Raw genomic sequence first — 16,353 nt, 5'->3', positions numbered from 1 at the left:
AGTTGTCTTCGATGTTGAGCATCGTTTCGCTTTGTCTGCTGTCCTCTACTTTCTAATTTTTCTAATTTTTCCATGGTGAACAAGTATAATGTACAATTCATAAAATACGATTTTTCATAGAAAACTAAAACATTAGGAAATAGTCTGATCTCTGGCATTGATATTTTTAACATTCTCTGATGACCCCACTCCCTTTGGTGCCCTTCAAGGCATGTTTCAGTGGGGTTCCTGTACCCTAGAGGATGTAGGTACACCCAGAGGAAGATATAGGAGTTAGCGCTCATGTGGGAACCCCAGCTGTTCAGCTCATGAGGATTCCATTTTATATTTTAAAATAAAGGTGGTGGAACACAGGATCTTTAAGGCAGTGAAACTATTGTGTGTGATAGCATAATGTAGGTGCAGGACATTATCCATATGTCGAAACCCATAGAATGTACCATACTGAGAGTGATTCCTAATGTAAACCTCACTTTGAACAATGATGATGTACCAGCGAAGTTTCATCAGTTGGAACAAATGTCCCACTCTGGTGCTGACGCTGACAGTGGGGGCGGTTTTGTACACATGGGAGCAGGGGGTATATAGGAGATCCCTGTACTTTCTGCTCAGTTTTGCTGAGAACCTAAAACAGCTCGAAAAAATAATGTCTACATTATTTTAGGGGCACCTGGTGGCTCAGTCAGAAGAGCATGTGACTTTTTTTTTAAAGATTTTATTTATTTATTTTTTATTTGCTTATTTTTTTTTAAGATCTTATTTATTTGAGAGAGAGTGAGCGACAGAGAGAGAGAGAGAACATGAGCAGGGAGGAGTAGAGGGAGAGGGAGAAGCAGACTCCCCACCGAGCCCGAAGCCTGATGCGGGCCTCGATTCTGGAACTCCAGGATCCTGACCTGAGCGGAGGGCAGAGGCTTAACCTGCTGAGCCACCCAGGTGCCCCTATTTATTTATTTATTTATTTAGTGCGAACAGGAGGAGGGGCAGAGGGAGAGGGAGAGAATCTCTAGCAGACTCTGCACCAAGCAACCAGCGATCGCTGATCCCACGACCCCAAGATTATGACCTGAGCCGAAATCAAGAGTCGGACTCTCAACCGACTGAGCCACCCAGGGCACCCCAAGCATGCGACTCTTACTCTCAGGATCATGAGTTCGAGCCCCATGCTGGGTATAGAGATTATTTAAATTAAAAAAAAAAAAAACTTTAAAAAAGTATCTATTTAAATTAAAAAAAAAAAACTAAATAACATTTTGTTCTCCAGGATGTTCACCATTTTTCTGTCCGGTGTTTAGATTAAGGGTGATTTGTTTGTACCTGTGCTTGTCTATATTTTCCAAAATTTTCCACCATGTTATTTTCAGAATCAGAAAAAAATATATATATGTTGTTGAAAACAGAAGTCCTGGCTGTCAGTCTCCCCCAAATGTTAGTATTGATGCCCTACTTTCTTTTCTTTCCCAAAAGGGCCACCTGAGTGAGGGGTACGGACAGCTCTGCAGCGTCTACCTCAGACTGCTAAGAACGAAGATGGAATATCACACCAAAGTGAGTGCTGGCGGTTCTGCCCCGTAGCCCCCCCCCCCCCCCGCACGTCTGTGGGCCGAACTCTCAGGTCTTCCGGGGAATAAGGCGGCCCGGGCCCCTCAGGGGGTGTTTATACCATATCCTGCAAGAGGAAGCTATTTTACGGCTGCAGTGGGACTCAGGACTGGGATTCGGGCCCACATCTTCCGGACCTTTTATTCCCCATTTTACAGAGAGGAGCCCTATCCACTAGGCTGCCTTAGGAAAATGTTTCAGAAGCACTGCCTTGACTATTAATAAAAACATCCCTTTTATGTAGTGAGTTCCCACACAGAACCTTCTTTGCGTCTGCCTGTGGCCTTAGACAGTATTTCTAATGCGCCCAATGCAGGTAAAACCGTCGTGCTGGGTAACCAGGTGGCAGGGGAGGACAGGTAGAAAGGGTCTGCTGGTCAGGAGTGTCCAGATCCATCAGGGGAGGAGGCTTACGTACCTTCGGCATCGTGTCACGGTTCAGAGCAGTCCCGCGAGCCTGTAGCAGGAGCCAGAGGCCTTCTGAAATGATGCAGGGCTGTGGCATCGAAGCAGGCCGAGGTAGACGATGGAGGGAGGGTGTGAATGGAGCAGGGGTCGGGAGGAATAGCCTGACAGCAGGTGGGGAGCTGGCATTGGAAATGGGGAAGGAAGGAGATTTACCTCTTATGGACTCGGCCGGGGCAGCGGGGGGGAGGGTGGCGTGGCTCCGATTCACGGAACCCACCCTGCTCTGCTAGCCAGTCCTGTGTATTGTTTAATCCCTGCTGCGACCAGAGGAAGGAGGTATTCTTATAGCCGAGGAAGATGAAACTGGGAGGACACTTGAGTGTCTTGCCTTGTCACGCAGCTGCTCGGTGGTGAGGTGGGACTTGAACCCAGGCCTGATGGCACAAAAGCCCCTTCTGCTCAGTGGCCACCCTTCCCTCTGCTTGTGTAGAGTCGGGTGCTTGCCGCAGCCCAGGGTTAGGTTCTGAAGAGAGAAAGGTGAAGGGACTTTGGGCCAGCCTCCAGGAGTCGTATTTGCTTGGGAGACGAGCCAGGCAAGTCCAGTGAGGACCAGAACTGAGAGATGCAGGGATGGTACCAGAGCTTGTAATGGGGTGCCATGCCCAGATGCCGGCCACCCAGGTAGGCTTCTCACGGGCAGGACACCTGAGCTCACCCCCAGCTCAGTGGCTGAAACACCAGCAACCCTTTATCATCTCTCATACCTTCTGTGGGGCAGGAGTTCCAGAAGGGCTGGGCCAGGCAGGTGCAGGCTGCAAGTCCCCCTTGTGGTCCCAGTCCGGTGCTGACTGGAGCTGGGACAGTGTGGAGCTGGCCTGGCATCTCCCTCCTCGTCAAGTCTCAGTGCTAGTAAGGCCTTCCTTGCAGCCCGGCCAGTTTCCCAAGAGAACAAGGGAGAAGTGGGTGGCGTTTATATGACCCAGACTCGAAGTTACAGAACATCCTTTCTACTGTCCTATATGGGTTGAGGCAGTCACAGGGGTCCCTGGATTCAAGGGGATGGGACAGGGACCACACCAGCCAAGGTGGAATATTGGAGTCACGTAAAGGCAGCAGGTCGAACCGGAGGGGCAGCCAGTGCTGGACATACAGTCTGCCGGTCTGCCCTCTGGCCCCACAGTTCGTTCCCCTCCCTCCCTCCCTCCCTCCCTCCCAAGGAGTACACTCCCGCCTCCCCCAGACCCCCAGATCCTTGGATGCCACCTTGCAGGTAGAGAGGAGGGGCTGCTGAAGAAGGGCAGGGCGGCCGTTCCAGTCAGAGGGTCAGCTGTAGACAGAACAGCTTGAGGCCCAGCACAGTTTGGGGTTCCTGAGGAATGCACCGCAGATCCACGTCAGTGTGAGGAACAGGCAGGTGGAGAGGGAGGGTGACCGGGCAGCTGTGTGAGACCGTCCCACTCAGAATGGAAGACAGTGAGAGCCAGCTGAGGATGGTGGTCCCCAGGACAGGCAAGAGTGGTGGGGACTCTCTGAAGACGGGCAGGAGGGGTGGGGGGGTCAACACCTAGGGAGATGTGGGGCCCGTGGGAAGGACCTGGGCAATCAGAAGAAGTGTAGGAGCCCAGGGAGGCAGAGTGAGGCCATGTGCGCTCTGGACTGCAGGCTCCAGGAGGAGGACAGATGTGTGTGTCTCCTCGTGTCCTGCGTCCTGCCCAGCATCTAGCCCAGAACAGGTGCTCAATCAGGACCCCTTGCGTGAGGGACAGAATGAACCAGAACCTAGATCAGGTGGAGTAGCGTACAAGGAGGGCTGATCCTGAGTCAGGAGAGAGGCTGGCCCTTGCTCTTTTGAAGCTGGAGGAACAGAAGGACCACCGGCACATTCAAAACGGGGAAGGGAGTGGGGGCAGGGTGCTGAGGGAGTTCCGGTGATGTAAGGGGGAAGGCACGCACCAGGGTGGTGGCGTGGGAGCCGGGCACCCAGTTTGGGAGCGAAACAGTCGTTGATGGAAAGGGGAGCCCGTCGGGGCCAGTAGCAAGGACTGGGAAGGGGCACTAAGGCTGGAGAACATGATTAAAGGGAACTCCAGCTGTGAGTCCTTCTCCCGGGATGTTGACAGCTCGTCCCCTCAAAGACCCAGGCTCACCAGGTTTTGACAGCAGTGTGGTGGAAAGACAGGCAGCAAGAAGGGCGAGGGACACCGGAGCAGGTCTCCGTAAGGTCCAGACTGAGCGAGGAGGTTAAATGCGGCCAGAAGGGGGCGCTCGAGGAACTGGCTGGCTCTGAGACAGAGGAGCGGGGGTGCTGAGCCGAGGGTGGGAGGGGGCGGCCAGGGCAGAAGGGAGAGCCAGGAGATGTGCAGTGGAGGATTTCTGTCTTCAGAGCCTAAAATATTCTCCGTGGAATTGAGATCCCCTTGATTGGCCACCCACGTATGCCCGTCTGCACCTTCCCCTTTGCCCCGCATTCCATCCACTCCTGGCGGGTCACACTGGGGAAAAGATGATACGGATATTTGACAAGATTAATGATGCATAATAATGTCTCCTGGCTTTGGGGGCAGGGCGCGTGATGGAATGTTTTCCTACCTTCAGGTTTGTTTCATTATGTTTCCCTAAAGCCAGTATGAAAATGGGTTTGCCTCCCCGAGCTCACAATGGCAGCTTCGGGAAGTGGCCGAAGGACAGAGGGAAGCATGGGTGGGGATCAGAATGTACTGGGGATATGCAGATGCAGGACTGTCTGCGCCTCGTGGATGGTTGAGGGCCAGCTGCTGTCACACTGTGTCTCACTGCAGTGCCAGAGAGCATCTTTAGAAGAATGTCCCGGGACGTGAATTGTTAGGGCGGAGACCTGTCCTGACTCCCAGGGGTGGGATGCAGCCTTCACCTCTGATGATGGGTAGTAGATGTTCTCTGCTGTGAGCTGGTCAGGGGTCTGGGTGCACTGACACATCCTCCCGCAAAGGGTGCGGGTGCTACCCGAGCAGAATCAAGCCTGCTGCTGCCCAAGCCGGCTTGCCTGATGTCAGCTTAGTTGAGGTGCTCTGTCCTGACTTCATTCCTCTGCCTCCCTTTCCAGAATCCCAGGTTCCCGGGCAACCTTCAGATGAGCGACCGGCAGCTGGATGAGGCTGGAGAGAGCGACGTTAACAACTTGTGAGTGGCCATCCTCATGCTGTGGACCCAACGGGGAAGAAAGCTCGATGTTGCCACTCTGGCTGGGGTCACACAGGGCCTGATGATGGCAAGGGCAGTAGCTGGGGTGGGGCCACTTAGTGCTGGTGCCTCATCCAGACCGGGTTCTGGGCATCACCCTCTGCCCTCCCCACCCAGCATGGCACCTGTCCTCCCCTCTGCCTCTGTCACTGTGGAATTCACCCTGCTTAATCTTCAAATGACCTTAAGGTCCACGTAGGTGGGGGCTAAGGCTTGAGTGTGTGTGGGTGGACGTGTTTCTGTGTGTGCACGCACATATGCACTGGGGACAGAGACAGCAACACAGCAGCGGGGGGAGGCGACAGGTAAAGCACTGGCCTCAGGCTCTGGAATATAAGCTCTCTCCTCTCGTGTCCAGTTTCCAGTTAACAGTGGAGATGTTTGACTACCTGGAGTGTGAACTTAACCTCTTCCAAACTGGTGAGTCTCTCCCTCCCATCTGGCCCAGGCTCTCATGGGAATTGCCTAATTCCAAGCTTTGTTCCTGGCTTGGACCAGCCGTCCTAGCCCCCTTCTCCCTACAAGGTTGTGTAGCACAGGCCAGGAAATGGGACTATCCGCACCCTATCTCTGCTCTCCTCGTCTCTGGTGCAGGGAGGGGCTGGAGCTCGTGGGTATTTTCAGAGTCGGTGATTTCATTCTGAGCAGAACGACCGTGCTCCCCAGCCTGCTGGCCTCTCTCTGGAAGCCCAGGCCTCCCAGAGCCCAAAGGCAGGTCTGACCTCTTTGATAACCTTCAGACTGTGGCCCCAGTGCTGGCTGGTGCTTTGTCTGCCACTCAGCTGGGCTGGCACTCAGGACGGATTCCTGCTCAGGAGGAGGGGCTGCCGTGTGCTGTTTGGTCGGCAGACAGGGTCGACCAGCTGGTCGAGTTGAGTTGTTGGCCAAGTCCATGTGAGAGGCCCACGGAGCCCCTTTCCACTGGCAAGGGGAGTTGGCCGCCCTTCCAGGCTCCCTTCGCTGAGCATTCTGGCGCCTCCCGGCTGTCAGCCCCTGACACTTCCCTGACAGGAGTCAGGAAGGGAAGAGTCCGTTCCTTCTCTTGTGGTCCACTCTTCCCCACATCTGCCAGCATGGCTCCCCCTTCTCTCCCGGGGAACAGAAGAGCCCGTTTTCTAAGATCCGGGATGTTCCATGACAAGTGTCCAGCTCCGTGAAAGAGTGGATTCCGAGCTGGGAGTATTTGTGCACAGGCTTGGCGACCTTCTCAGTGCTTGGACACGTGGGACTCGCTCCTGGGGCTCTGATTTTCTCAGGAAAAACAGCCTCTCTGTCCCCCTGAATTGCACCTTCCTTTGGTATGTTGGTGTGTGCAGCAGCTACTTAGAACTGGCCTATTAGTGGCCAGCGCTAGGCCAGGCCTGGGCCAGGGCGGCAAATGCCTTCGTACTTTGGCCAGTCAGTTCAGGCTGGATGTGTGAGAGGATCACCACAAACTGTTGGGAACCGTGGTTTGTAGGAGAAAAAAGAAGGTACTTAGCCTGCTAGCAACCTTCTTCTGCAAAAGTCAATAGAGAAGTAAAAATGAAACACAGACTAGAATCCCTGCCCTAAGGTGTTCCCAGCCAGGTAGGAGAAATGGTACAGATGCATTTTATTTTATTTTTTCATTTTTTTAAAGATTTATTTATTTATTGTAGAGTGAGAGTGAGCACAAGTGGGAGGGGCAGAGGAAGAGAGAGAATCTCAAGCAGACTCTTCACTCAGTGTGGAGCCCAACTTGGGGCTTGATCCTACAACCCATGAGATCACGACCTGAGCCGAAACCAAGAGGCGGATGCTTAACCGACTGAGCCACCCGGGCGCCCTTGCCTGGCAGTTTTCATATGGGTTGATCATTTCTATCATTACCACTGGATGCTGAGCTCCTCCCTGGAATCAGGAATCATGTCCTACTCGTCTTTGAGTTACTTCCCTCTGTTCTAGCCCAGTGCCTGGAATACAGCAAGAGCTCCCCAAAATTCAAGAATGCATGCTTCAGATAAACAGCAATGAGGAAAGGACAGGGGAACAGTGCTCATAAAACAGGGTCAATATCCAGCCCAACGCTGTGGGATTGTCGGAAGTGAATCAGCCACTTCGAGTTTTCTAGAGTGGAGATACCCCAAGTCTTGGCACAAACCCCAACATGGTTAAATGGTGGTGGCTTCCTTGCCCCTGAGTGAGCAATGATTTGAAATCCAGAGCCCTCTACCACTCATCTCCCCCGCTCCCTTTCCCGTCCCCAGTTCCCTACTGCGTGCTGCAAAAACCAAGGGAACTGGCATTGGAAGAAGTCTCTCCAGCTTCTGAGTCCTAGTCTGTGACCCTGCAAGGTGCCAGCCAGTATCCTCAGGTGTCCCTGGATTTCAACTGTGGGAAATGTGAGCCAGTTACAGTTAACATTGATTTCCAGCACTTGCAACAGTTCTCCAGTTGTGGTCCCTGGGCCAGCAGCATCAGCATCTCCTGAGAACTTGTTAGAAATGCAAAGCCCCAGGTGCCCCCCTAGACCTCCTGAATTTGAATCTCTGAAGGTGGGACCCAGCCATCTGTGTTTTAGCAGCGCCCCACCCCTCTCCCCCGCCAGGTCTACACTGTCCAATATGGTGGCCACTGTCCAATATGGTAGTGCCTATTTAAATTAATTTAAATTAATTATATCATAATTTTTTAAAAATTTTATTTATTTATTCGACACAGAGAGAGAGCACAAGCAGGGGGAGCAGCAGGCAGAGGGAGAGGGAGAAGCAGGCTCCCCGATGAGCAGGGAGCCCAATGCGGGGCTCGATCCCAGGACCCTGAGATCATGACCTGAGCCGAAGGCAAGCGCTTAACCGACTGAGCCACCCACGCAACCCGAAATAAATCATAACTAAATAACATTAAAAAGTCAGGTCCTCAGTTGCACTAGCCATATTTCAGGCACCTGTAGCCCCATGTGGCCACCATATTGAACGGTTCAGGGACACTTACGACATCACAGAATTCGGTTGCACAGTGCTACCGGCTGATTCCGCTTCATGAGAACCACTCAGCTAGAAAATAGAGCTTTCAACCCTAGCTGCCTGTTAGAATCACCTGGGGGGCTTTTGAAACGCACCTACGCCCCAACCCTACCCCAGACCAATTAAAACAGAATGGGAGGTAGGGGAGTTGCAGGCAAACATTAGATTTTAAATTTCCCCAGGGGATTCTAATGACTCTCAAAGCCAGCACCAAGATGCGCTGCAGTGCCCTGCACTTTACTCAACACTGTCCTCGAATACATGCAAGACCTTTGTGAGGTACGTGCTATTAGAACCCCCTGCGTTTTACAGAAACGCATCAGGAGGCACAGAGAGGTTGAGTAACTTGTCCACAGTCACACTGCTCTAGATATTACCGGATGCCAAGGGGCATTCCTGGAAAGCGGCGGGCGGGCTGGAGGGTGGAGCAGTCTGTGATTTCTTGCCAGAGGGGAGCCCAAGGAAGCGAGTAGCCTTGAGGATGGCCGCCTTGCTGTGACAGCTGCTTTTAATTTGTGTCAAAAAGAAAAGCTGCCTTTTAATTAGAACTGTTTGGGTTTTTTTTTTTTTTCCTTTTTTTTTCAGCTGCCAGAGTAAGCCAGTTAACAGGGATTAGTGCAGTCAGGGAAGGATGAACACAGCCACTCTGGGCTTTCCTCCGGGGCAGCCCCGCTCACAGATTTTTCTCGATGCTGGCCGTGGTGGAGTCTCCCAGGTGGTGGGTAGCCTCTGCAGGACGGAGTTCGGCTCTGGCCAGTGGTGTGCACACTGAGGGTCCACGGCCAGGCGTCTGGTTGCTTAGTTTAAGAACGAGGGGTACGGGGCGCCTGGGTGGCGCAGTCAGCTGAGCATCCAACTCTTGATTTCAAGTCCGGTTGTGATCTCAGGGTCATGGGATCGAGTCCCGTGTTGGGCTCAGCACTTTGCGTGGAGTCTACTTCAGATTCTCTCTCCCTTTCCCTCTGCCCCTCCTGCTTGGGTTCTCTCTCTCTCCCTAAAATTAAAAAAAACAAAAACAAAAACCAAGGGGTTGGGGGGGCAGAGGGTAATGTGGAGGGGTCCAGGGGTCCGTGGAGCAAGACACAGGGAGCAACATGCCCTGGGGCTCCTGCACATGTCCGCTTCTGGTGTCCCAAGACCCTGTGGCAAGCCCCCTAGGAAGCCAGGACTGCATTACTCCCTCCTTTGTGTTCTGATCGATGTGTGCTATTTTCCCCCATGTGATTGCCTTCAGGGGACTCACCCTGTTTGCTCCTGTGAGTACCTGCCCCGCGGGAGTGCTGTAAGGGCTAACTGCATCTGATGACGTAGCGTGTGCACAGAGCTTGGGTCCTAGGTGTGTGTCAGACCTCTGCTTTCTGCCCCTCTGAGAAGGTTGCCTGTAGTTTTCTATCCCCTACGGCCTGTGTCCCCTTAATTCCCTAGTGTTCAATTCCCTGGACATGTCCCGCTCGGTGTCCGTGACGACAGCCGGCCAGTGCCGCCTCGCGCCGCTGATCCAGGTCATATTGGACTGCAGCCATCTGTACGACTACACCGTCAAGCTCCTCTTCAAACTCCACTCCTGTGAGTACGATGGGCCGGATCTTCTCTGTGCGCTTCTGGCCTGAAGGAGGATTACAGCGAGAGGCTGTCCCTTCCGTGCCCTTTCTGCTCCTGCTCCCAAAGGCCCTAGAGCTCCTGACCCTCTTGAGAGTGAAAAGCAGGGCACAAGCCTTGGTCAAGGAAGCACCTGGCTCTCCATAGCGGTGTCCTGGGACAGCTCCCTCCCTCCACTTCTGGCTTCACCACGTCTCCGTCCACACACGTCATGTTTCCTAGGACCCACACGAATGATCCCAGACGCGGCCTGGACCCACAGGTGCAAGGACAGTGGTTTCCAAAGTGTTCATCCACGCAGTTTCTCTGTACACGTAGAATTTGGTGGGGAAATAGAAAACGTAAAACAGAGCTGCTCGTACAGTGGTGGGCCAGCCCCTACCCAGCCATGGATCCTGGCATGCCTTTGCAGATTCTATTTTGGAAACGACTGGTCTTGTGGAGTTCTTATACTTTTGTGTGCTCCTTGTTTAAGACAATGCGTGTGGGTCCTGCTCCTGTAGGTCTGGTAGGTTCGGGGTGTGCATGGTGAAACCATACCCCAGGTGAGGCTGACGTGGGTGGTTTCTGGGCCACACGAAGAGGCGTCCCCATGAGGGATATACACGTGCAGAATATGTGGATGATGGAGAACCAACAAAAATCAAGTCCTGAGTGGATACTAGCAAGGTGTTACAGCCCTGGCAAAGGGCAAAGTGCCAGGATGTGTTTTGGAAGACGGGACAAGGGATACTCTAGTACTGTGGTCTCTGACAAGAAGTGGGTCTAGTTATTTCAGGGGGACGGGAAGCAGCATCACTCAAGTTAATCCAGGAGCATCTCATGGAAGGGAGGTCGGAATCGGAGCTTAGACGTTCAGAGGGCTTTGGAGCAAGTGAGCACACCCAGAGGGGCAGAGGGTGGACTGAATCCCGAGGCAAGAAAGGCAGTTGCCCTACACAATATGTATGTCTCTAAAAATAAAGGTTTCATTTTAGAATAGTTTTAGATCTACAGAAAAGTTGTAAAGATGGTTCAGAAAGTGCCCCGTACCCTGAACCCAGTTTCTTTTATTGTTAATATCTTACATTAATATGGTACATTTGTCACAATGAATGGACCAATGTTGATATGTTATTATCAGCTGAAGTCCATACTTGATTCAGATTTCCATGGTTTTTATCTAACATCCCATCTAGGCCACCATATTACATTGAGTCATTGTGTCTCCCTAGCCTCCTCTTGGCTGTCCCAGTTTCTCGGACTTTCTCTGTGTTGACAGCCTTGACAGTTTCGAGATTTGGTCGCACGCTTGTAGAATGTCCCCAGATTTAAGTCTGCCTGATGTTTTTCTCATGACTGGACTGGGGTTAAGGGTTCTGGGGAGAGAGGCCACTGAGGTAAAGTGCCATTGTCATCCACTGTATACTGGGTGTTTTGAATTATCGTATAATATACACATACTCTCTCTTTGTACCAAGTATAAACTTCAAAAATTCCTAAAATGTGCATTAAGGAGTAAACCAAGAAATAAGGGGATCACTGAGTTGTGATTTATAGTTGAAGTACGCAGTGTCACACATTCTGGGAGGAGAAGGGACCTCAGAGAACCCGCCCTATAGGGGGAGGAGGCTGGTCTAAGAGGCTGCTGCTTGTCCAGCATCTTGCCGTTGGCTGTGACCAAGTGAGCACCGGACCGGGAGCCTGAGTGTTGTTCTATAATCTTTGCCTTCTGGCAGGGATTCTCTCAGGCAGGTTCTATGGATCCCTCGCAGGCTAACGTCTGCGCTGGACCTACCCATTGCACGTACCTCTGGGAGACCCACACCTCCGCCAGCTGCTGGGGGTCCGTCCTAATGCTTGGTCAGGTCACCACGGCGTCTTCCGTGGTCAGGGACACAACTTCCAGCCCACTGTGCCCAGAATGGCTCACGCTGCAGGAACAAACAGAAGGACAGATGTGGAGGATAAGCGCCCTTAGACTCACTGCTGGCCCTTCTGGGCCCCCTTGGTTACCAGACCCCGTCCCTGGAGCAGCTCTAGGCCAGGAATGCCCACACCCCCGGCAGCGCTGGCCACAAGCCCAAGGGTAGTTGGTCCTCTCCCTCCGGAGCCCCACTGTGGCTCGCCTGGTCCTCCTGTGGTCCTCCTCTTCCCTCTCACCCTTTTCCCAATTTCTTCCAGGTCTCCCAGCCGACACCCTGCAAGGCCACCGGGACCGTTTCATGGAGCAGTTCACGAAGTAAGTGGCTTAAGGGAGAGAAACAAATGCTATAAACTCAATTAGTCCACGCAAGAGCACCTGCTTTGAAATGATTGAGGAATGAGGGTATCAGCTTGGTAAAGCAGTGCGGTGAAGGAAAGTGACGAGGACGGCAGCAAACCTACCCCTGGTTGGCGAAGCTGTTAGTTCTCTAACAAAACCCACATGAGCGTGTCGAAGAAGGCGATACCATGCATTCATTTATCACCTGCTGTATATGCCCAGGGCTTCATCCTCTCTTTCTGCTCCCTGTGTTTTCAGACCACATAAGGTCTTATACCATGTGCATGAAAAGCAACACCCAAATTTGTATCTCTAGCTGACTGAGACTTGCCTCTGAATTCCAGTCTCAGGCACCCACCTGTCTGTCTTCCATCTCAAACCGAGCTCTAGGTTTTCCTCCCCAAACTTTTTCTCCCCAGGTGCCTGAGTGGCACAGTTGACTGAGCGTCTGACTCTTGGTTTCAGCTTGGGTTGTGATAGCAGGGTCATGGGATCAAGCCCCACGCTGGGCTCCGTGCTTGGCATGCAGTCTATTTGAGATTCTCTGTCCCTCTCCCCATTCTGCTTGTGCTCTCTCTCTCTCTCTCCCTCTCTCTAAAAATAAATAAACAAAAAGCCCCAAATTTTTCCTCCCCAGCCCTTTTTATCTCAGTAAACGCTACCACATCTGTTTAGGCCAGAGGTCTGGAACTCACCATTGTCCTCATCCCCCATGTCCAGTCCACTGGCAGATGCTCTGCATGTATACCTTGGCACCAATCATAGCTCCAATCTTTTGGGGCACCATTGTTGTGTGCCTGGACCCTCCAGTATGGCAGGTGCCCTGGGCTTCCACTCCTACCCCCTGAAATCCTGTCGCCCTACCCCAGCAGTTAGAACAACCTCGTAAAGACATCATTCCCTTGCTCAGGGCCTTTTTAGCGGCTTCTGATTACACTGAGAATAAAATCCAATCTCTTCTCCATGGTCTACGAGGCCCTGCTTGTCATCTCTGACCTCATCTTTAAGGCTTATGGTGTTTCCACCGCATGGGGTTCTTTTCCAGTTCCCAGAACGCTCCTGGCTCATTTCTCCATCAGGGCCTTCATGCTTGCTGTTCCCTCTCCTTGGGAGGCTCTTCTCCCAGCCTGGCCGGCTCTGGGACATCTTTGGTCACCTCCTCACAAAGACATCTCTGGCCTTAAATCTTAAATCTCTTATTTGAGTCAGGTCTTCTTCCTCTCCTGTTCCTCCAACCCCAGCCCCGCCCCCATACTCTCCAGCCCAGCACCTAATTTATTTCTTTCGTGGTTCTTAGCACAGCTTTATTTCTGCTCGACTCTCCATTATTACGTCCCTAGCCCCTGATATGTAGTAGCCAATTACGCATAAATATTTGGATAAATTAGTAAGGTAGTAAGCCAGCTGTCTTGTCTAGAAGAGGAAGAGCTTGTCTGACTGAAGGGTAAATTATTCTGTGCATTTGGGAAAGAGAATCGCTGGCGAGGGGAGAAGTACAGTTTATTGTTCGTTACGTGTGCCCAAGGAAAAGGGGAAGGAATGGCGTGAAAGAGAAAACCCAGGTGACGAGAAGGGCACTGGGGCTCAGCACGCTATCTTTGACCCTCTTGTTTTGCCTGTTAATTTCTTCGGCCTTGACAACAGAGAAGAATCATAGCTGCCAAATCCCGAGCTCAGGCTTCTTTTGCTGGTTCCCGGGCAGCAGTCAGAGGCCAAGTTCAGGGTTGTGCTAACCTCCCGGTTTCTTTTTTCCATTTGAAAAGCCTTATATGTTTATTCTATAATAAATGACTTATTAAATCCTAGGAGACAGGCCTTGGGGCTGATTTCCTGGAATGGTAAATTCCAGTAGCTTATGAAAGCAATGCAGCCTATTACTGTTGGCTCCAGCCCAGAAGGAGGGGGATGTGTGGTCAGGTGATCTTATTTCCTTTCATTTTTTCCTAGCCTATAAAAGCCTCGTCTGTGCAGACCTGGCGGCTCCCTGAGGCCTCCGTGTCCCCGAATTCAGGGAAAGCACCAAGGGCCTCACTGAGGCAGTCCCAACCTTGGGGTCAGAAGGGCTGGCATGAGACCGCAGGGGTTTAGTTTATTGGGCTGAGCTGGGGGAGATCGTGTGCTGCAGGGAGAGGGCACAGAGACCCACGACCCTCTTTCCTCTCAGGAAATCCGTCTGGTGCTCTCTGCTTCCTCAGCCTTCCATGTTCCGATTCAAAATGGACATCTGAAGATGAGGAAAGAATCTGGTCTCTTCATTCCCATACCCATCCAAGATTGGGACACAGTATAAATAGATTGCTTTTCTGCAATGAGGTCTTGATGAGTTAATTCCTCTGTGCGTGGTACTGTGGTGAACCCAGCTCAGCAGGGCCCAGTCTCTGCCCTCTAGAAGCTTCTAGTCTAACTGGGGAGATAACATAGAGCCCCACAACAAAGGGATCTCCCTTAGTAATGTTCCCTTCTCCATTCCTATGGTTAGGTGGTGTATCCTCAGAGAGAGTAAATTTATTTTCATGTTATTCTGAGCCAGATGGTCCTGGGAAGACAGCCACCAGAATAGATTCCACAGTGATGCAGAAATTTGTTCTAGGGTGATCCACTCTTCCAGAGGATTCTGTCCTTTGAATCCCTCTTTCCTCACCACAGCCTAAGTGGGGACAGGCTACAGATAACCTCCCCTGCAGCGTCACAATTGAAACCCAGCGTCATGAAGGTCGTCTCCTTGACAGCCCACACCTTTGGGCTGGGTGGACAGCAGGACAGCTGGGGGGTCTGCGCTGTCCCCGACCCGGGGCCGGGAAGGCACCCAGCACCCCTCAGGCCCTTCTCCACCCCCAGGTTGAAAGATCTATTCTACCGCTCCAGCAACCTCCAGTATTTCAAGCGGCTCATTCAGATCCCTCAGCTGCCAGAGGTAAGCACTCCCAGCCCCACCATAGGAGCTGCGGGTCCTGGGCACTCTCAGATCTCAGAGACGGGCAGGCCTGGCGGGTGACACGGTTTGGGGGTGTGTCTTCCGTCTTCAGAACCCACCCAACTTCCTGCGAGCCTCTGCGCTGTCGGAACACATCAGCCCTGTGGTGGTCATCCCAGCCGAAGCCTCGTCCCCGGACAGCGAGCCCGTCTTGGAGAAGGATGACCTTGTGGACATGGATGCCTCCCAGCAGGTGAGGAGCACCTGACTGGAACCCGAGGGTTAGGCTTAGGGTGACAGTAGGTGGCGAGCCCCACATGCAGCCCTTCACGCTGCCCCATACGCACAGGGGAGAGGACGGGAGGCGATCTGACCAAGTCCCTTTGGCTGTCACCAAGCTCGACCACGTTGTAACACAAGCGCTAACCTAGACCGAGGCCCCTGCCCTGCGGTCCCTAGGAGCGGCCACAGATGGACTTGAACCCAGTTGAAAAGGGTCCCTTTTCTTACGTCTCAGTCCTCTGACCCCCGCACAGAAGTCTCTGGATCTCTGGGGCGCCTGGGTGGCACAGCGGTTAAGCGTCTGCCTTCGGCTCAGGGCGTGATCCTGGCGTTACGGGATCGAGCCCCACATCAGGCTCCTCTGCTATGAGCCTGCTTCTTCCTCTCTCACTCCCCCTGCTTGTGTTCCCTCTCTCGCTGGCTGTCTCTCTGTCAAATAAATAAATAAAATCTTTAAAAAAAAAAAAAAAGAAGTCTCTGGATCTCTAACTTTGTCCTCACTCCTTTTTGGTCACCACAGAATTTATTCGACAACAAGTTTGATGACATCTTCGGCAGCTCGTTCAGCAGCGACCCATTCAATTTCAACAGTCAGAACGGCGTGAACAAGGATGAGAAGTGAGTCCACGCTGGGTGCAGGCAGGTGGTACAGAAACTCCGTGAGGCCGGGGTCCGGCTGGCCACCCCCAACCAGGGCGGGTTGCTTAGTGACACTTGGGCCCCGCAGAGAAGTGTCTCGACCCTCAGATATCGGCCTCTGGAATCCCAGAGGGAGATCAGATGAGGCTAAAATACCCCATGGGTGTTAGATTCAGATCCCATAACATGGAGAGGGTCTTAGCGTATAATTCGTGGAATTTCAAAGAACTTTCCCCAAATTAACACCAGCTTTTAACTTCCTCCCCTGATCTCCCAGCTCGCATTTAGAAGGAAAGGGATGGAAGCCCAGTGGAAGCAAACTTGTTCTCCTTCTGTTCCCAGGGATCACCTAATTGGTCAACTGTACAGAGACGTCAGTGAGCTAAAGGCACAACTGGAGAACATGAAGACTGAGGTATGAGTCAGGCTCTGATCTGGTTCTGGGCTTGGCCGTGACA

The 16,353-nt window shown here is 52.5% G+C and overlaps 1 protein-coding gene across 2 annotated transcripts in view; it reads left to right on the top strand.

The window, feature by feature from the left end:
* The window catches only part of HIP1 (huntingtin interacting protein 1), a 147,041-nt gene that overhangs the window by 107,238 nt on the left and 23,450 nt on the right, over window positions 1-16,353 (top strand). For both annotated transcript variants that reach the window (XM_026516024.4, XM_026516025.4), the window contains exons 5-13: window positions 1,468-1,548; window positions 5,093-5,169; window positions 5,588-5,649; window positions 9,642-9,782; window positions 11,979-12,036; window positions 14,899-14,974; window positions 15,087-15,227; window positions 15,777-15,874; window positions 16,238-16,310. In XM_026516024.4, the coding sequence (XP_026371809.2) occupies window positions 1,468-1,548; window positions 5,093-5,169; window positions 5,588-5,649; window positions 9,642-9,782; window positions 11,979-12,036; window positions 14,899-14,974; window positions 15,087-15,227; window positions 15,777-15,874; window positions 16,238-16,310 (807 nt within the window). The remainder of the gene's footprint in view (window positions 1-1,467; window positions 1,549-5,092; window positions 5,170-5,587; window positions 5,650-9,641; window positions 9,783-11,978; window positions 12,037-14,898; window positions 14,975-15,086; window positions 15,228-15,776; window positions 15,875-16,237; window positions 16,311-16,353) is intronic.

The sequence above is a fragment of the Ursus arctos genome, unplaced genomic scaffold (genome assembly GCF_023065955.2).
Source record: "Ursus arctos isolate Adak ecotype North America unplaced genomic scaffold, UrsArc2.0 scaffold_2, whole genome shotgun sequence".
Taxonomy (NCBI): Eukaryota; Metazoa; Chordata; class Mammalia; order Carnivora; family Ursidae; genus Ursus; species Ursus arctos.
Note: the sequence above shows the minus strand (reverse complement) of the source record. Positions and strands in the feature narration are given on the sequence as shown.